The 17,455-nt window shown below is 63.9% G+C and overlaps 3 protein-coding genes across 5 annotated transcripts; all 3 read right to left on the bottom strand.

Annotated features, from left to right (window-relative positions):
* Positions 1-1,304: 1,304 nt before the first annotated feature.
* Positions 1,305-3,403, bottom strand: NUDT8 (nudix hydrolase 8). The gene is made up of 4 exons (XM_037839149.1): positions 3,104-3,403; positions 2,258-2,390; positions 1,707-1,784; positions 1,305-1,613 (listed from the first exon to the last, which is right to left on the bottom strand). The coding sequence occupies exons 1-4, from the start codon at positions 3,295-3,297 to the stop codon at positions 1,386-1,388; spliced, it is 633 nt and encodes a 210-aa protein (XP_037695077.1). The 5' UTR covers positions 3,298-3,403; the 3' UTR covers positions 1,305-1,385.
* Positions 3,404-4,797: 1,394 nt separating this feature from the next.
* TBX10 (T-box transcription factor 10) lies at positions 4,798-12,048 on the bottom strand. The gene is made up of 11 exons (XM_037839424.1): positions 11,665-12,048; positions 9,989-10,162; positions 9,795-9,878; positions 9,133-9,211; positions 7,943-8,210; positions 7,765-7,866; positions 7,405-7,576; positions 5,976-6,131; positions 5,686-5,753; positions 5,381-5,469; positions 4,798-5,078 (listed from the first exon to the last, which is right to left on the bottom strand). The coding sequence occupies exons 1-11, from the start codon at positions 12,046-12,048 to the stop codon at positions 4,798-4,800; spliced, it is 1,857 nt and encodes a 618-aa protein (XP_037695352.1).
* A 452-nt stretch (positions 12,049-12,500) lies between these two features.
* Positions 12,501-17,077, bottom strand: ACY3 (aminoacylase 3). 3 transcript variants are annotated; one of them, XM_037839146.1, is made up of 7 exons: positions 16,808-17,070; positions 16,124-16,361; positions 15,140-15,335; positions 14,726-14,819; positions 14,479-14,586; positions 14,281-14,390; positions 12,501-12,864 (listed from the first exon to the last, which is right to left on the bottom strand). In XM_037839146.1, exons 2-7 carry the CDS (start codon positions 16,357-16,359, stop codon positions 12,649-12,651), a joined length of 960 nt encoding a protein of 319 aa, XP_037695074.1. In that variant the 5' UTR covers positions 16,360-16,361; positions 16,808-17,070; the 3' UTR covers positions 12,501-12,648. The 3 variants fall into 3 exon arrangements, with proteins under 3 accessions (XP_037695074.1, XP_037695073.1, XP_037695075.1); XM_037839145.1 differs by having other exon boundaries at positions 16,124-16,419; positions 16,808-17,069; XM_037839147.1 differs by lacking the exon at positions 12,501-12,864 and adding an exon at positions 12,935-13,699 and having other exon boundaries at positions 16,124-17,077.
* Positions 17,078-17,455: the final 378 nt, after the last annotated feature.

Here is a 17,455-nt window from a genome sequence, read left to right as displayed (position 1 = left end):
ATGGGGGTGGGGGGCAATGGGTGCTGTGTGGGGGAAGCGGTGGGCCACCTGGGGAGGAGGGGAATACTGGGCAAAGGGGAGGGAGCGCCAGGGGAAGTGGGAAATATGTGTAGGGGAGAAGGAAGAGGGCATCAGAGTCAGTGCGGGGGAGATGTGTGGGGAGGAAGTAATGAGAACTGAGGTGGATGGGCTGGATGGGGCCTGGGCTCACATCGATGGCCGTGTGCTCCTGGATGCTGATCCGCTGCGGCTGCCGCTGGCCCTGCTGCCCAGCCCACCCCTGTGCACCTTTAGTTTCTAGGGCACTGAAACCTTGGCTGGTTTTACCTGCCCAGCACTCCCTCCCCTCTTTTCAGCTGTCCTTTGGGGCCACCCATTCCCCACTCTCTGTTCAGGGATTCACCCCCCTCCTCAGGTCTGGATAATGCCTTGAACTGTCAATCAAGGTGTTTCAAATTCAGGGAGCCATGTGAGGGCTCAGGGGAGCACGTGGGACCCGAGGCAGGACAATGAAGGACAGCTCTGGGTGAGACTGGCCAGGAAAGAGCAGGTGGGTTTTCTGTGGGTGGGAAGCTCCTGCTGTGCCACCCTAGAGCCCTCTTTTCACCTCTCACCCCTTTGGAGTAGAAACAAGCCCCCGGGAGGCCAGCACAATGGAAAGCAGAGCTCCTGAGCCCCTGGATCCAGCCAGGCCTGAAGCTCCTTTATCTCTGGAGTTTGTAACCACCATTCCTCTTTTTGCCAAGTCAGTTAGCGGGTGGTTTCGGATACCTTGCCCTGCCTAATACTGCCCAAGAAGTCTTTCCAGACCACCATGTTGACATCGGACCACTGAGTCCCTCAACCCTCTCATGGGAACATCCCCACCAGATGGCAATGTCCTTCCCCCAACCCAACGGCAGGGCAGCATCTGTGGCCCAGCACAGCCCTGGCACACAGTAGGGCCTTGATGTGTTGCAGCTTTACAATAAAATCCAGCAAGTGGGCACAGCTTACTCCCATCTGGATTCCTGGACCTGGTACAGGCTCAGCAGAGAGAACAGGTGTGAGCTGAGAGGCGAGACCTGTTCAAATCCTGGCTGGGGTTGCCCTCGGGCCCGATGTCTGTAATGCCTGAGCCCGGGTCTTGCCAGCTTGGGGGTGGTGTTGGCACCACCTCACAAAGCTGCTGTGAGCGTGAAATGAGAGTGTGCCCGGCACACAGCAAGCACTCCGAGCAGCCCCCTGCTGTGGGTCAGCAGGTGACTGGCAGTGCCCAGCCAGGAGGCCAGTGCTGGGCAGGTACAGAAGAAACAGGCGCCACAGAGTTGGCGAAGGCCTTTTATTCGGTCCTGGTGGGGTGAAGGTGGGGGCTGCCAGGCAGCGCAGCAGGGAGGGCAGGGCCTTCAGCCCCCAGGCAGCTTGGCACTGGCCAGGCGGGGCTGGAAGGTGCCAGGTGTCAGCAGCTGCAGGGCGAGCTCGGTGACAACAGCTGTGAGCCCCCAGACGCGGTGTGGCCCATGCAGGAAGACGGGCAGCGTGTAGCTGAAGCGGCCACCCACGCAGAAGTTGGTGTAGCCCTGGTTCTGTGCCTGCAGCAGGTGGGCCAGGGGCAGCACGAACACCTCATCCACCTGTGGGCAGGAGGCAGGGGGAGGGTGGGCAGAGGACGGGCTGCTGCAGCCCCCCAGATGGGATAGCCAGACCCCCAGGATCCCCCTACTCACTTCCTCGGGGTTGGGCCTGAGGCCCTGGGGATCCAGAGGGCCCACATTGGCCAGCACTGGCACCACAGTTGCCTTTTCCTGGAGTAGGAAGAAGGGAGCCAGTCGGGAAGTCAGGGCCTTGGGGCTGACTTGCCTGGGGCCCCCCAAAACTAGAGCAGTTCAAGCCTGTACCTCCATTGAGAACAACCTTCCCTTCTCTTTTACTCCCCTAAAATCTCCCACCTGTCACTCAAGCCCCGTCTCAATCCCTGCCTACCCCACAAACCTTCCTGCACCCTTATCCGCCAAGCTGGGGACCACCCTCTACAGACCTGAGCCTCAGTATCCACATCTATGAAAGGGGGATGAGAACACCCGCACCCCTCCCCCAAGGGCTGCCATGGAGATGAAACCAGTGAATGGTTGCAGGCAGATGCCAGGTGGGCACTCGTGTCCAGGAGCCTGTGACCATTTTCCTTGTCACAGGGGTCCTGGCTCCTAGCCAAGGTGGGCCCAGCCCTGGGAATATGCGGTGAGTGGCTGACGGTGCCCTCAGGGCCTGGTGGGCTCACCCGGTCCTGCAGGGGCCGCAGGATGCCCCACACCTGCTCCTCGGGCACGGCCAGGCCCAGCTCCTCCCAGGTCTCCCGCAGGGCCGTGTGCACCACGTCGTGGTCAGCAGGGTCACACTTGCCGCCTGGGAAACTGCAAGGGGCAAAGGGAGGCTGCTCCGGGGGCTGTCGGAGGGCTCGGCAGGGGGGAACCTGGGGCCTGGGGTGATGGCAGCAAAGGGCCAGTGACACACCTAAACACCCTGTGCCTCTGCTCCTAGTTTGGCTGAGGCCCTGGGCGAGTCACATGACCTCTGGAGGCCCCAGTTTACTGCCCGGAGAAATGGGCGTGAGGGAGAGAGGGCCTCTCACGCCCTGGGCAGCGCAGGGTGAGATGAGGGGACTAGCAGAAAGGCCTGGGGCTCAAACACCCAAATGCTGCTCATAGTGGCCCCAGTGGCGTTGACGGTGACCCTCGGGTCTCCCTGATTCCTGCCCTCGGCTCGCGGACCCCGGGCCCGAACCGCCCCGCAGACGCCGGCAGGGGGCGCGGCCCGGCCTTTTTAGAGGAGGAAACAGCTCGGTGAGGCGATCGGCCCCGGCGGGTAGCGATGCGCTTCGGGGGACCCCGCGCGGCAAGGGCGCGGCGCCGGGCAGGAGGACCCGGGGCGCCAGGCTGGGGGCGGAGGGACGCGAGTCGCCGACCCCTCGCTATAGCCCGGAGGCGGACGGACTCTCTCACCCCGACCCATTTTACAGACGCGGAAACCGAGGCTCGGAGAGATCGAGCGCCTCGGCCCAGGTCTCCGCCGCCTCCGGGCTCCGCGGCCTCCTCGGAGAAGGAAGAGGCGTGCCCGGGCGCTGTACCTGACGTCGCCCTTGTGCTTCCCGGCCAAGCGGCTGGACCGCAGCGTGTAGAGCAGCGCGGGAACCCCGCGCACTAAGCATAGCGGCACGAGCACCGCGGCCGCCGCGGGCCGCGTGCGGTACCGGGCCGTGGCGTCCGCCAGCAGCCGCCGGCAGCGCTGCTCGTCCTCCGCCGACAGGCCGTCGGGCAACATGTCGGGCCCGGGCGCCGCCGGGACACCGAGGGCCCAGGGCCCGGGGCCCGGGAGGGGAGGGCCCGGGAGGGGAGGGCCGGGCCGCGGGCGGAGCCCGCCGGAGACTCCCCTCCCCGCCCCACACGCGGGGCTCCTGGGCGGGGCCTGGTGGGGGCGGAGTCTGGGGCGGGGCCTGGGGGAGGGACGAGGCAGTGGCGGGGCGGGGCCAGCGCGGGTTGGACCTCGGCCTCCCAGTGAGAAAACGGTTGGGTGGGGCGGGGCCTGGGAGGAACCGAGGGGGCGGGGCTCGGGGAGAAGAGCAAAGGCTGGGAGAGGCGAGGGCGTGGCCGGAAGGGGCGTGTCCCGAGGCACTGGGGCGGGACTGGACCTGAGTTGGGGGCGGGGCCCGGCTCGGGGCGGGGCCTTACGTAAGGTCCCGGAAGCGGAGCGGGGCTGACAGCGCGGTGGGCTGTTGGAGTTCCTGCCGTGGCTCCGGCGGCGCGCGGCCGGGCGGGGTGTCTGACTGTGGAGGCCCCGCCGGACCCCGCGTCCCCCACGCCCCACGTGTGTCTGGCTCTCCCGGAAGGGACACACATAAGCCTCCACCGTAAGCGGAGCCGGCGCTCAGAGGGCCCACGGGGGCTCCCGGTCCAGGAGGCCGGGGGCGGCGGGGGCTGCAGGAGGAGTTACGGCCCCGTCCCTGCTCCGCTGCGTGGCGCGCACCGCCCTCCGCCTCGTCCTCCAGCCTCTCTGGCCTTTGCCCTGCTTCTCCCACCGCCTGGGGCTCTGCCCTCCGCCGCCGCCCTCGCGATTTCTACTCCCTCTTCGGGTGTGGGTGTAAAGGCCACCTTCCCTAGGAAGCTCTTCTTCCTCGAGTCTTGATCGGATTCCCAATCCCATCTTCCCGCCCCCGTGTGGTCGCTGCCGCTGGGGTTCTTGTCTTCCGCCCGACCCCGGGCCCCTGGAGGACCTGACCACCCAGTTTTGCCCCGGGGTGGCGGGCACTGTCCGTGCTTTGCTGTGCGGCTTGGAGCAGCTCCCACGCCTCTGAGCCGCAGTTTGGCCTTATCCGGGCACACAGGGCTGTAGCCCAGCCTCCCTTGCAGGGTTATCTCTGACCTGCAGCCCTGCCCCTCGTCGCTGTCCCTTTACCGTCACCAAGTGCCCTCTGGGGTGTGGTTGGCAGCGGGCAGAGCTTTGGGAACTGTCATGGGTCTGGATGACCTGAGGCCCTCCCACCCCAGCCTCGAGGACAGAATGCTCTGGCTACCCATGCCAAATGGTTTAATGTTTGAGGAGGAGGGAGCAGGCAGAACAGTGTTGGGAGAGTTTCCCCCACAGGGCAGGAGAAGGTGGGTTTTTGGTAGCTGGGGTTGGGAGGCAGGGGTTGCTGTGTGACTCTGGGCAGGTAGTCTCCCTCTCTGGGCTTCCTTGGGAGAGGAGTCGTCACATGGGGAGATGTTTGTGGGGTCTCTGCCACTGTGGGTCCAGGGCAGGTGGACTCCCACAGGGCTTCCTCCATCACAGGGGGCCCTGGCCAGGCCCCAGGCACCCGGTGTTGGGGAACAGGAGTCCCAGCCCAGCCCTGGGAGGTGGGTGGGGCAGGCCCCCCTGATCCCTGTCAGCCTGGACGTTGGGGAGGGGGTACGGTGCTGGTCGGGTCCTTGGGACCCCAGGGCACAGGCTCTGGTACGTGGGGGGCCGGTAGGTGGACAGGTCCAGTAGGGCCTCCTGGGGGGTCAGCAGCTGATGGTGGAGATGGGCAGGGGTCCTGGAGGTGGAGGCTGGACCTTTGTTGGGGTCTGAGGGGGGAGATGGTCTGAGAGGAGTCCAGACACCCCCACCTCCCCGCCGGACATCCTCAGTCCCCATCCCGGTCCTGCTCTGACCCATTTCCTGCTCCTCCCATTCCCTGTTCCCAGCTCTCAGCCTTTGACCCTCCCCAGTCCCCCAAGGCCCACCTCAGGAACCTCCATCTCCAGGAAGCCCCCCAGTCACCCTGTACCTCTGCTCCTAACATCTCATCCCTTCCTGGGTCTCTGTGCCTTGGGCTTCACATTGTCCCTGCATCCCCCTTGTGGGGTGGTCAAGCCTGGAGACTTACCTTTCTCCTGCTCGGTGGGGCCCTTCAGCAGGCAGGGACTGAGGGTGCTGCGGCTCCGGGTGCTGAGCAGGGGCCGTGGGGACACCGGCCTGAAGACGGGGCAGGCAGGAATGGGGGGGGGGTATCAAGGGAAGTAACCCCAGGGCAGAGGATCATAGTCAGAGTTGGATGGTGGGACCCCAGGACCGGTCAGAGGGCATGACCCTGAAACAAGGGTCAGGAACCGAGGGTGGGGCCTAAGGCAGGGCCAGAGGTCTGCGGGGAGCAGGGGGAAGGTGGGGTTGAGGGGCTGAGAGGGGCGGTACCAGGATTCTGGGTCACTCTCCCTAAAGCCCTTGGCGAAAGGGTTGCTGGCGATTTTCAGCTGGGTGATCTGCAGAGGAGAAAGTCCGGTTATGGCCCACCCACCCTGTCTTCCCGGGACCCCAGTTTGAGGGCCCTGGGACCTCAGAGCCAGTGGGTGTAAAGGCAGGAGGTGACAGTGGGCAGATGCCCACTGAGGCCCCGGGAGGGAGGGAAGGGCAGGGGTCTGTGCCCATCTCGGGGCTAAGGGCCCCAGGCCTCAGTGCCCACCCCGAGCTGCGGCCCGACCCACCCGGTGGTTCTGATAAGCCGTCACAGCCGTGAACTGGGTCTCCGCGAAGACGAAGGACTTGAAGTTCTCCTGGGCGTAGCGCTCGCTGTCCTTGCGGGGGTCCATGAAGACCACGTGGAAACGGGGCTGGTAGCGGTGCATGGAGCTGAGAATGATCTGGGGGGGTTGGGGGGTCAGGCTTGGAAATGGGGGTGGAGGGGGCAGCAGGAAGCCCTCACTGAGGCTGAAGCCCTTCACCCCAGGGCAGACAGACTGCGCTGGGCGTGCTGCCCCCACCCCCACTCCCCACCCCATGGCCTTGGGGTCTCCCCAGCTGAGGCGGCTCCAGCAGGGCAGGGAGGAGGATCAGGCCCGGCCTAGGCGTCCTTGTTTTCCAGTCCTTTCTTTTAGTGGCTGTGCAGGGTCTGAACTTGATTCTCCCTTGCCTTTTCCCACCCCCACACCCCAACTGTGAGCTTTACCTTCAGAACTCTCCGGAATCTGGCCACCTCTTCCAACCCACTGCCTCTACCGTCCAACCTGGCCACCACCGCCTTTCACCTGGGTTGCTTCGCTTGCTTCTTGGCTGGTCTGTCTGCCTCCACCTTGCCCCTCTGTCCACTCCCCACATGACACCCCCCGCAAGCCTCCTCATGCCGCTGCCCCTGCTGAAGCCCTCCTGGGGCTCCCACCTCACGCGGGGTAAACCCCAGAGTCCTCTCCACGGCCACCTGGCCCTGCACAGCCAGGCCCCAGCCCCCTCCGGGGTCTCTTCTCCTCCCACCTCCCTCCTCGCTCCACTCCAACCACACGGGCCAGGGGAGAGCCTCCTTGCCCCCTCCTCAAACTCGCCCAACATTCTTTGGCCTCAGGGCCTTTGCACGTGCTGTTCCCTCTGCCTGGAACAGCTCCCCCCTGGGATATGCAGCTACCGCCCTCAGAGCTCCGTGCGGATGCTGCCTCATCAGCTTCCGGACCCCTGGAACAACGTAGCTCCTCTCTGTTCCTGTCTCTCCCAGCTCCTTTTCCTCCTTGTCATTTGTCACCATGAGAGACACAACCTACAGTGTCTTCTTGATATTTTGTTTACTATTTGCTACCCTCTCCCTCCCCATGCCCACTGTAGGATGTGAGCCCCGGGAGGGCAGGGGTCTTTGACAAAGTGTGACCAGTGAGGTGACCCATCACCTGCAATGGGCCTGGCCCGTGAGGGGTGTCCCATAAACATTGACCGAATGGATTTCTTTCTCTGTAGGTGCATCTATAAAAACTCCAGGGCGGTGTGGCCGCAGGGTCTCATTAAGGTAGGTCAAGAGCAGGGAGACTGGGCGCTGTGGTCTGGAACATTCTCCCACCCTCACCCTGCTTCCCCACCTGCCTGGGGAGTCCAAGTCTGCTGTCTGACCCCTCGTGCCCTGGCCCAGCCTCTCCCCACAGGTCTGGGGCTCACGTGGCCGTTATCGTCCAGCAGGTTGTTGGTCAGCTTGAGCTTGTCAAAGGACACGATCTGGCGCATCCACTGTGCACCCTTGGCCGGCGAGTCGGGGTGGAAGTGTACGCGGCCGGGAGCGGCAGGGTCCGCCTTGCCCGCCACCAGCCAGGCCGAGCTGTGGAAGGCATACCTGCGGGACGGGGCGAGGTGGCAGGGGCACCCCGTCTCCACCCATGGCCCCCCAGCCACTGCCCCAGCCTGGACCTCCCTGACATGGCTTGGACTGGCCCCTGCCTCACCCCAGAGTATGGGTGGGGGGTCTGATCTCTGGTCTCAGCCCCCGAGGTCCAACCCTGCCCCGCCAGATGGCTCCCAGACCTGTATCTCTTGTCATCCAGGGGGACAAAGTCCATGAGCAGGGCGTAGTCAGCCAGCCTGTCCATGCCCAGGATCCTCACCTGGAAGGTGGGGAACATCCTCCTGCAGGATGGGGGCGCTCAGCGGCTGAAGGCGGCTCCACCCCAGCCCCCCACCACCCGCCACCCGCTGCCCACACCTGCCCGCCTTGGTGACAATCATTTCAATGCCCAGCTGGTTGAATTCCTCCCACAGCGCCTTCATCTCCAGCTGAACTGTCACTCCAGACACGTGCGGGTTCTTGGGGCCCTGCCTGGTGGGCTCGGCCACAGCCTGTGCCCCGGTGGAGCCAGCGCAAGGGCCCGGGGGGGACGGCGTCCTCAGCAGGGGCTCCCAGCTGGAGCTGGCCCCGGGCAGGGCGTAGGGCTCTGAAGCTGTGAGGACACTGAGGCTGGCAGAGAGGAAGGCTGGGGAGAGAGGATGGAAATGTGGGCCCCACGCATCACGCAGCCAGTCCTCATCCTTCAGGTGGCCCGCAGATGCCTCTTCCTCCAGGAAGCCCTCCCTGACTGCCAGGCCTGTGTTCCCACAGTACCCCACCCATTCAGTATCACTTTGTGGGTTCATTTAAAGGCCTGTTTTTCCCAGCAAGCTCCTAAGAGCATGTTTTAGCCCCGGTGTGGCCGTGTGGCTGTGTGGCCTTGGGCAAATTGTTCCACCTCTCAGAGCCTCGGTTTCCACATCTGCCACGAAGGATTCTTGATGCCTGTTTCCCAGGGCTGGTGTGAGGACTAGTGGCTGCAGAGTCAGTAAATCCGCTGTTATTGATTAGTGTCTGGCCAAGAGAGATGATGGTCCATATGAAATTGGGGGTGGGGTCTTTCCAAGCAGAGCCGTTGGGCTGGGAGGAGACCCCAAAACCGTGATTATTCTTTCCATCCCTGACCTCAATACCTGCCTAAAGCCTGCTTCCAGAAGCCCATTCTATCACTTTCTGTGTTGGTCGCCTCACTTATTTCTAAAGGTCCTATCCGTTGATCTACAATCTGAGCACAAGCCTTGGCCAAAAGCTTTGCCATCCCCCACCCCTCCAATACTAAAAACCATCCTGAAAACCAAATCTGTATGTTTATAGCAGTCCCATAAGGGGCCGAGGTCCGGGTGAGGCTGTGGGCTTCCCACAGGGCTCCCCAGCTGTGCCCCCAGCAGTTTCCAGGGCTTTTCAGGTGGTGTCCCCAGAACAGAGGGTGAACGCTGGATGTACGGAGACGGATGGACAGACAGACAGAAGGGTGGAGGGAGATCCCTGGGAAGGTATTGCATCTAGTGAGGGAGCAGGTGGGCAGAGCCTGGCCAGGGGTCTGGGGTCTGTGACCCCATCTTCGGCACCCTGTGGGACCGTGGGAGGGTCCCTCCTGGAGCTGCCGAGAGGGCTGGGCCGCCTCAGGTCTGCCTCCCCCAGAGGTCCCTGGGACACGGGGTGGGTGAGCTGATGTCCCCACCACCTGGGGCTGGCCCATCAGATGGCCCTCCTGCTGCCTGGCTGCCCTGCTGGGCGGGGCCGACGTCCAGGGGACCCAAGCTAGATCCCAGAATCCGTAGTGATGGGTCCCGAGAGGTGGGGCTCACGGTCACTGGCTCCCGAGTCTGCTAGGAGACTCCCCTGCCCAGGAGCGCTAGGGTGGGGCTTGTCCCCTGTGCCCCTTAGGGACAGGAGTTCAGTCTCCCAGAGGCATCAAGTGTCAGGGCTGGAAGGGAACCTTGAGGTCTTGGCTCCAACCCCCGACCCTGACCCTGAAGGGGCCGAGGCCTGGGGAGGGGCAGGGGCAGGGGCAGATCCAAGGCCAGGCCCACCTGGTGTGGCACTCACCACCCGGGAACAGCCCTGTCCCCCTGCCTGCTAGCACCCGCACTTGGGCAGCTGGGGCCCCATCAGCCCTGCCCTGGTGGGATCCAAGACCCACTTACTTGCCTGGGCCTGGGGTCCACTGGGGTTCCTTGGTCCCCAGCCCCAGCCCCAGCCCCCTGGAGCCCCAGCCCCTGCTCTGTACCTGCCATGGGGACAGCCCAGACGTCTGGATCCTGGAGAAGCCCTGGTCAGCTGCAGCCACCGCCCAAGGGGGCCCCGGCTTGCCCTGGGGTTGGAGGGGTCAGCCACTCCTGGTCTCTGCGTCCACTCAGCAGCCACGGCTCAGCAGTCAGAGGCTCACCCAGTCCCCAGCCCCTTGGAGGACTGTCCCCCCACTCTCGATCGCTCTCTGTCCACGTCTCCAGGTCTCCCACCCTGAGCTGGGCACTTTGTCCCTTCAGGTGGGGTCTGGCTCTGGGGGTTGCGGGCCCCTTCCCCAGGCCACCTGCTCAGACTGTGCAGTGCGGGGCCGGCCACAGGCTGGGCTTGTCGGGCCCCCACGTGGGTGGACTGCGGGCAAGGGCAGGTGGGAGGGCTCTGACGTCACACAGCCTCCCTGCCCCCCCACCCCAGCCACCCCCTCTTCCCCAGCCAGGAGCCCTCAGCCATTCCCAATCAATGGGCCCTGTCTTGAGCACAGGCTGGGTGGTCTGCAGGGGCCCAGGCCTGGCTGAGTTGGGGGTCTGGGTGTCCTCGGGGTCCTCAGGAAGGTTGGGGAGAGCTGAATGGCAGTGGCTGATGCCCTCTCGCCAGGTCCTGGACCCTTGACCAGGGCCTGCCAGTGTAGGATCACCAGGGGTCACCTGGGACAAAATGTAAGTGGGCAGCAGCAGCAAGAGCTGTCAGCAGCAGAGACCCCCGGCTGGGTGGCAGGACCCTGTCTCTTCCTGACAGCTCGGCCCCGGGAGCTGTGCAGCTCTGGCTGGTCCCTGACGGTCTCTGTGCGCCAGTTTTCCCCACTGATCTAAGCATGGGGTTGTCGGGCCCAGGGGTTGATGCTGCTGACAGCCCTTGCCCAGGCTTGGATGGGGACACCGAGGCCGGCCCAGCTCAGACACCCCTGGGGTGGGTGTCCGCTCTCTCCAGTCTGACCGAGAGCCTTCTCCAGGCTGCCCCCGGCCTGCTGGGGCTGGGCATTCAGGGGACAAGGACCACTGATCCGGCAGGCAGAGGGGGTTTGGACTCCCCCAAAGCAGCTGGGAGGGCTGTTTAGCCATTTGATCCCATCCGACTGGCCCACCCAGACCAGGGCACAAAGCTGGAGCTCCCCAGGCTGGGCTGGGCATGCTCAGCTGGGCTCCCCAAGGCTGGCTGGGGCACCCCACAGCTCCTCTGGAGCCTGGTGCAAAAAGAAGGGAGCCTGGAGGGACCAAGGGTTGGAGGCACTGCTTCTCCTTAAGCGAGGCCCCCCGGCCCCCCCAGAGCCTCATGCCAGTGGGCAGACCCCCTGCTCCCTTTGGCTCACTCAGACCTCGTGCCCTAGGTCCCCGGAGACGGAGCTGGGGCTTGGCTGGCTCCGGGGGCATGTGAGGGGAAGAGGGTCACCCCTGGCACAGACCCACCCCCAGTCGGGGGGAGGAAGCTGCTGGCAGCCCTGGCATCTTTGCTTGCAATGGGGGGTCCCAGCAGCAACCAGTGGGGTGGGTGAGGAGGTGAGAGAGAGGATGGAGGGGACTCGGGGATCTGCCCACTATGGGGCAGGCCAGCCCGGGGCTCCCTGGGCTCCTGGTGTGCGTGTGTGTGTGTGTGTGCACCCTGTGGTGTCCATGTGATGGGAAATACACCACACACACACGTGCACATGAGCACAATGCCATGCTAACCCACACGCACACACAGCGTGCCCATGGATACCCACACCGACCCCCACCCCCACGCACACATAGGCACGCCTCCCTGCACACCCCCTCCCTGGCTGATTTGCACTTCCTGCCGGAGGCACTGGCTGGCCCCGTGCCCCCTCATCCATCTTGCCTGCCAGCCCGTCCCCGGCGCCCCCATATCCTTCACACCTTCTCATCTTGCTGCTCAATACCAGGAGGCAGCGTGGCAGCCATGGCCGCGGGGAGATGGATGGGCCAGGCAGGGGGCAGAGAGGGGGTGGCCCTGGGCTCCAGCAGCCCCGGCCGTCCAGCCAGGGACCAGGTCCTGTCCAGATCAGGAGGGGGCTGCCCGGCCCAGTGCGGACCCCGTGCCAGCTGAAGGCGGTGGTGGTCGAGGTGAGCCTCAGCTGCCCGTTTACGACTTCCTCTGTCCCCCCCCAGGGCACCTCTGCTCCGGTCTCCGCAGCTGGACAGGCTGCGCTGGGTGGGCAGGGCCTTGTCGGGCTGCACCCTTTCCCCGGCCACTGCACACCGGGGCTCATTACACACGTAATTACACAAGTGTACACACATGATGTGCCTAGAAATGCATATCTGGGGCTCTCAGAAACATGTGTGCACACATCCAACACTAAGGAGCACATGGGGCGGGCATGCCTGAAAAGACGTGCACTTGTGCAACCCATGGGCACACACCTCTGCTCCCCCCAGAGTGACTTTCTGGCACCAGTATTGCAGGGGGTCAAGGGCCCCCCTCTGGGCTGTAGCCTCCCCTCAAAGCCCCTCCGCTGGCCCCAGGATGGTCCTTCTCCAAGGCTTTCACATTATGGACTCTGCCCCCTGGGCACTGATGGACAACTGCGGGCACAGAGACTGCCACCGCTGGACCCAGGACACACAGCCTGTCCAAGGCCACGCTGGCCCAGACCTGCCCCAGACACTGAGGTCAAACTGTCCTTCCTACATCCGCTTCCCCTGCCAGAGGGGAGCCAGGTAGGACAGAGGACACAAGCCACAGACTCCTGGGCGTTTTCCATTTTATAGAACAGGCAATTGAGGCCTGGGGTGGTGAGAGTGGCAAGGAGCGTGGTGTACAATGGGTGGTAACTGAGACTTTGCCTCGGGACCCATTGCTCAGATGGGAAGGCTGAGGCCAGGCAGGTGTGGCCTGGGTTAGGGGCCCGGGGTGGGGGCAGGGGGCAGCGCAGGCAGGGCTGGCACGGAGAACATCAGCTTCTCACTCTGGATGAAGGCAATGCCCTTCTCATAGTAGGCGGCCTCATTGATGAACACGGGGTACACGGTGGACTCCCCCTCAAAGAACACATCCTCACCGCTGAACAGCTGGAAGATGGGCGCGCCGGGCTGCAGAGGCTCAAAGTCTCGGTCCTGGGAGGAGACCCAAGGGCCGAGGTTGCTGGGGCCCCAGCAGGCGACCCCCCTCACCGCCCACCCACCCACTCCTTTCCTTCCTCCATCGACTGTCAGGGTGTCTGGGGAGATGTCAGCCTGCTCTGTGTCTAGAAACAAAGACACCGGACACCTTTGGAAAGACTTTTGTCATTGCAGATGGGTATCCCAGTGGTTACAGGCATGGATATTAAAGCCTGGGCTCAAATCCTAACTAGCTGTGTGACCTTGGACCAGTCACTTACCCTCTCTCTTCTCAGCTTCCTCATCTGTAAAATGGGGATTATAACATCTCTGATTGTTCTGAGGTTTAAACTGAATGAGCAAATAGGGCTTGGAACAGTGTTTGGCATACAGCGAATGCAATATGGAAGTTTATTAAATAAATTTTAAAACTGTGGGAGAAATCATCCAAAAGGACTGTTATCATTTAACGTCTGCAAGGCAAATGGGTGGGGCTGGCTTGGGTCCCTCTAATCTAAGTGCTAAAAAGATGGTGCTTCTCCACCATAATGTCACAACCAGTAAGACAACGCCCCTCAGACAGAGACCCATCCCTGCAGAGGGTCGTCATCACCTGGTCATTTCTGGCACTGGAGGATCCCCATGTGAGTTCCAGTCACAGGAGAGGACCCCACTGGCCCACGGAGGGCCCGTCACAAAGGCAGGGGCTCTGGCTGGTCATTTCACTTAGCGGCAGAGCTTTGACGTGGGGCCAACAGAGCGGGGCCACTTCTGAACCCTCTGCCCAGACCAGCTAGGGGGGCTTGAGGGACCGTTGCCAAGGAGACGAGGACTTCGGTGCCCAATGGCACTGCAAGGAAATAAAGACCAGGGGACTGCAAGGGCCCTATTCAGTAGCGACCCCATGTGCCAGAAATCAGAGCAGCAGCTGCGGACCACCTGCCCTTCCCGGCCACCCCTGGGCCCGCGGTAGAGCAGCCCTGCTGGGGAGGGAGGCCCCTGGCTCTCTGCTAAGGCGCAAGGGGAAGCTGGAAGAATTAATTGGAAAATAAAAGGGTTCTGTATTTTTGCCTCTAGCAGGTGAATTGAAACTGCTCCACACCTCTTCCTTCTCTCTGCCTCCTCCCGCCTGGGGCAGGTGGCTCAGGCTGTTGGGGATCACCTCCCCCCCAAATCTGGGAGCCCTCCACAGGTGCTTGTGAGAATACTGTGGCTCCAAGGGCCAGGCCTGAGTGTGGGGGCTCCAGGGGAGGCGGCAGGGGGTGGGGGAGTGGCAAGGGCCAGCCTCTTGGCCTGCTCCTGATTTAGAGGTGCTTGGTCCCGGTTCTGGGCCTCAGTTTCCCCTGACACCCCTCCGAGGCTGTGGCCTTCACACACACACACACACACACACACACACACACACACACACACACACACACACACACACACCTGCAGCTGCGGGTGCACGGTGCCCGCCAGATCGCCGTCCTGGGTGCGTGGGAAGTCCACGCGGCTCACGGTCCTATACGCTTCCATCTCAAAGGCATCAAAGGCCGTGCCTGTGCGGGAGGACCCGGGCGTGAGCGCTCCGGGGACAGTGTGGGCCGTGGGGGGCCTCAGTTTCCCCGCAAGCCCTGGGGGCCTCACCCTGGTTGAAGAGCTCGATGAAGTCCAGAGCTGCGGCCACCAGGGACCTCATCCGGGAGAACAGGTCGGCCCGGAGCACGCCCTGAGGCTGGGGGCCCAGCTCCAGGGCTGGGGGCCCAGAGAGGACGGTCAGGACCCTCCAAAGAGAGGCCCCGCCCCTGTGGTCCTGGACCCCGCCCATCGCAGGGCCCGCCCCTCCTCCTGACCACGCCCTCCACGCCCCTGCAGGCCCCGCCCACTGGCCCACCCATGCCGTTCTTGGCCACGGAGTCCACCGTGAAGCTCTCCTCCCCCGGCATCTGGTACAGGAAGACCCGGCAGGGCAGCTCGGGGCTCTGCAGCTGAGAGTGGGAGGCCTGGGGTCAGGACCCAGGGCCCAGCCGGCCTAGTTGGGAGGGGAAACCGAGGCAGGAGGCAGGCGCGGAGGAAGCACTGGGCATCACCCGCGCTCTGCCCTCTTCCGGGAGGGTGGGAGGTTGGGGGGCAGGTACTGGAAGGCTGGGAACCCCAGCAGGTGGCAGGCCCCGGGGAGGTGGGACGGAGGGGAAGAAGGAGTCCAGCGAAACGGTGCCGGGCAGGGGAGGTCGGGGAACCACCCGCTCTGCCCCTCTCCCAGCCCTCCCCTCCTCCTCCCTCCGGCTGGGGGTGGGGCATGGGCCACCTGCAGGTGGCGGCACAGGTGCATGGCAAAGACATTGTGGGGGGCCTCGGCGATGAGGCAGGTGCCCATGTTGGCCGTGGTGTTGTGCAGGTCCAGCACGAAGTCGAAGGCCCGGCCCGAGGCCTTGGGCCCCAGCAGCTGGTTCAGCTCTCGGGCCCTGGTCACCTCATATGGGTCATCCGGGGTTGCCCTGGCACTGTGGGGGCAGGAATGGGGGGTGCCCGATCCTCCCCAACAGTCTCCATCAGTCATCAGTGGTTTAATTGGGGGGGGGGGCAACCCATGCCAGCAGAAGGGCAGACGAGGGCCTTTCCTTCCCTGCCTGCTGGCTGTGCCCGGCCCCTGCTCCCCACTGCCCCACCACGGCCTGGCCCTGCCCGCTGCCTGCCTCGTCACGCTCCAGCCTCAGCCACTGCTCCAAGCACCAGCTGGTCTCCTTCTAGGCCTTTGTCTGTGTCTGTCCCACGGCTGGAAGCTCCTCTCCTCTCTTCACCCAGATAACTTCTATTCACTCTTTGGGGCTTGGCTGAGATTCCACCTCCTCCAGGAAGCCTTCCCTGACTGCGCTTTATGTAGCCCCACCCCTGCCTTTAACTTTCTAGGTAATGGAGGGTTCCCCTTCTGTCTCCCCCAATAAGATAAGGGCCTCATCTTGGTCCTATTTCCCATTCTTCCACCTGAGCTGGCCAGAGTCCAGCCCAGAGATGGGGCTCCATGAATATCCATCAAAGGCAGACAAGAAAGATAGCTGGGAGCACCAGACAAGTGAATGCAGCCCGTGGGGCTGAGCTGAAGGAAGCCCTGGGTCTGGGGAACCCAGGGGAGGCCGCGACCCAGTCTGGGGTCAGGAAGAGCTTCCTGGAGGAGGTGATGCCCTTCTTGATTTCTTTTAGGTGAGGAGGGAGGACTGTGCCCTGGGGGGAGCCCTGCTGCTGGCTGGGGAGCTTGAGGTGGGGGCCTCAGGGCCAGGCCGAGGACACTCACGTGAGGAAGGTGCTGGTGAAGCTGCGGTTGAGGTCACGGCCCACGTAGCGGCGGCAGGCAGCGGTGGCCTCCGGGTTGGCCAGCACGGGCACAGCCGAGAAGCTGGGTCTCTGGAGCTCCCCAGGGGCCCGCAGCCAGTGCCGGGCCAGGTAGACGCCCGACATCTCATTGCCATGGGTGCCCCCCGTCACGGCCACGCGGCGCAGGGGCTCCCGGGGCACAGGCAGGGAGCACATCCCTGGGGGGTGGGTGGAGGGGTGCAAGCCGGCACAGGGCAGCCGCCTGCCAAGAGGGTGCTGGCTCGTGGCCAGCAGTATGGGGGAGACTTAAATCCCTTCCAGGCCCCCTCCCCAGGGACCTGTTTGTGGTGTCCCAGCTGCACCCCCAGTGGCCCAGCTGGGGCACCCCCATCCTAGCAGACTTCTGGGGAATCAGTTTCCCTGCTCCCCTTTGGAGAGAATGAGTTATTCCAAAGTGAGAAAAGGGGCCCAGACTTTCGGGGAGATGGATTTGCCAAGGCACCCTCCCTACAAGAATAGGATTCGGCTCCCAGTTTATAGACGGGGAAACCGAGGCACAGTGTGGGGCGTGGAGAGTGTCACACGTGCCGTCTGTGGAGTCTGGGTTCCAGGTGACTCCTGCTGCCTGCTCCTCTGAACGGGGGCTTTGGGGGGCGGGGGTTACCTGGCCAAGGCAGGTCTGGGGTTCCCGGGCCACCAGGATTTGGGTGTCGAGCCTCCTAGACGGGGTGGCTATTTATGGGCCTGGAGCTCCCCGGGCCGGAAGCGTTTCTGCTGAGCTGGCCGGCAGCTGGGGGTGGGTGGGGTGGACTGACCCCTGGCCCCCACGCTTGAGTCTGGGGCCGCAGCCAGGCCCTGTCCTTGCTGTCCCTGTGCTCCACCGGATCTCTCCTGGGAATGGCCGGCGAGGACCCTGCTGGGAGCTGCTCCCCCCTGAGAAAATGCCACCAGGCCCAGGGTGAAGGCGACTGCCTGGAGGGGATTGGGGTTTGCAGCGTTGCCGAGTGCAGGCTGCTGACTGCCCAGGAGCCCGGAGGGGCCACCTCTCCTTAACTCTACTAAGGGGGTGCAGGTGGCAGGGTTGGGGTGAGTCCACTCTTGCCACCACCAGGCCAGGTCACTGGAGGTCACTGTCAAGGTGGGCACCGGGTTGGCCTCCCAGCTGAGGAGCGTCCCCCACCCCATCCCCTTCTGTCCAGGCAGCCCCAGAGGCCATGGCCCCTCCCAGATCACCCTTCGGCTCAGGGCTGTGCCCTTTGGGGCCACAGAGTTAACGCTTTTTGGTATTTCCAAACATTTCATCCAGTATTTT

This window comes from Choloepus didactylus, chromosome 6, assembly GCF_015220235.1.
Source record: "Choloepus didactylus isolate mChoDid1 chromosome 6, mChoDid1.pri, whole genome shotgun sequence".
Taxonomy (NCBI): domain Eukaryota; kingdom Metazoa; phylum Chordata; class Mammalia; order Pilosa; family Megalonychidae; genus Choloepus; species Choloepus didactylus.
This window is presented reverse-complemented; position numbering and strand designations above follow the sequence as displayed.

Coding starts and splice junctions, on each gene's coding strand:
- NUDT8 (XM_037839149.1), bottom strand. CDS start 3,297: ATGTTGCCCGACGGCCTGTCGGCGGAGGACGAGCAGCGCTGCCGGCGG. Junction 2,391..3,103: donor AAGCACAAGGGCGACGTCAG/GTACAGCGCCCG, acceptor TGCCCCTTGCAG/TTTCCCAGGCGGCAAGTGTG. Junction 1,785..2,257: donor TGCGGCCCCTGCAGGACCGG/GTGAGCCCACCA, acceptor TTCCTACTCCAG/GAAAAGGCAACTGTGGTGCC.
- TBX10 (XM_037839424.1), bottom strand. CDS start 12,048: ATGTGTGTACACTTGTGTAATTACGTGTGTAATGAGCCCCGGTGTGCA. Junction 9,212..9,794: donor CTGGGCTGTCCCCATGGCAG/GTACAGAGCAGG, acceptor CCCGTGTCCCAG/GGACCTCTGGGGGAGGCAGA. Junction 5,079..5,380: donor CCCCACCGAGCAGGAGAAAG/GTAAGTCTCCAG, acceptor CTCCCCCCTCAG/ACCCCAACAAAGGTCCAGCC.
- ACY3 (XM_037839146.1), bottom strand. CDS start 16,359: ATGTGCTCCCTGCCTGTGCCCCGGGAGCCCCTGCGCCGCGTGGCCGTG. Junction 15,336..16,123: donor TTCACCAGCACCTTCCTCAC/GTGAGTGTCCTC, acceptor CTGCCCCCACAG/TGCCAGGGCAACCCCGGATG. Junction 14,587..14,725: donor CGTGGCCAAGAACGGCATGG/GTGGGCCAGTGG, acceptor CTGGGCCCCCAG/CCCTGGAGCTGGGCCCCCAG.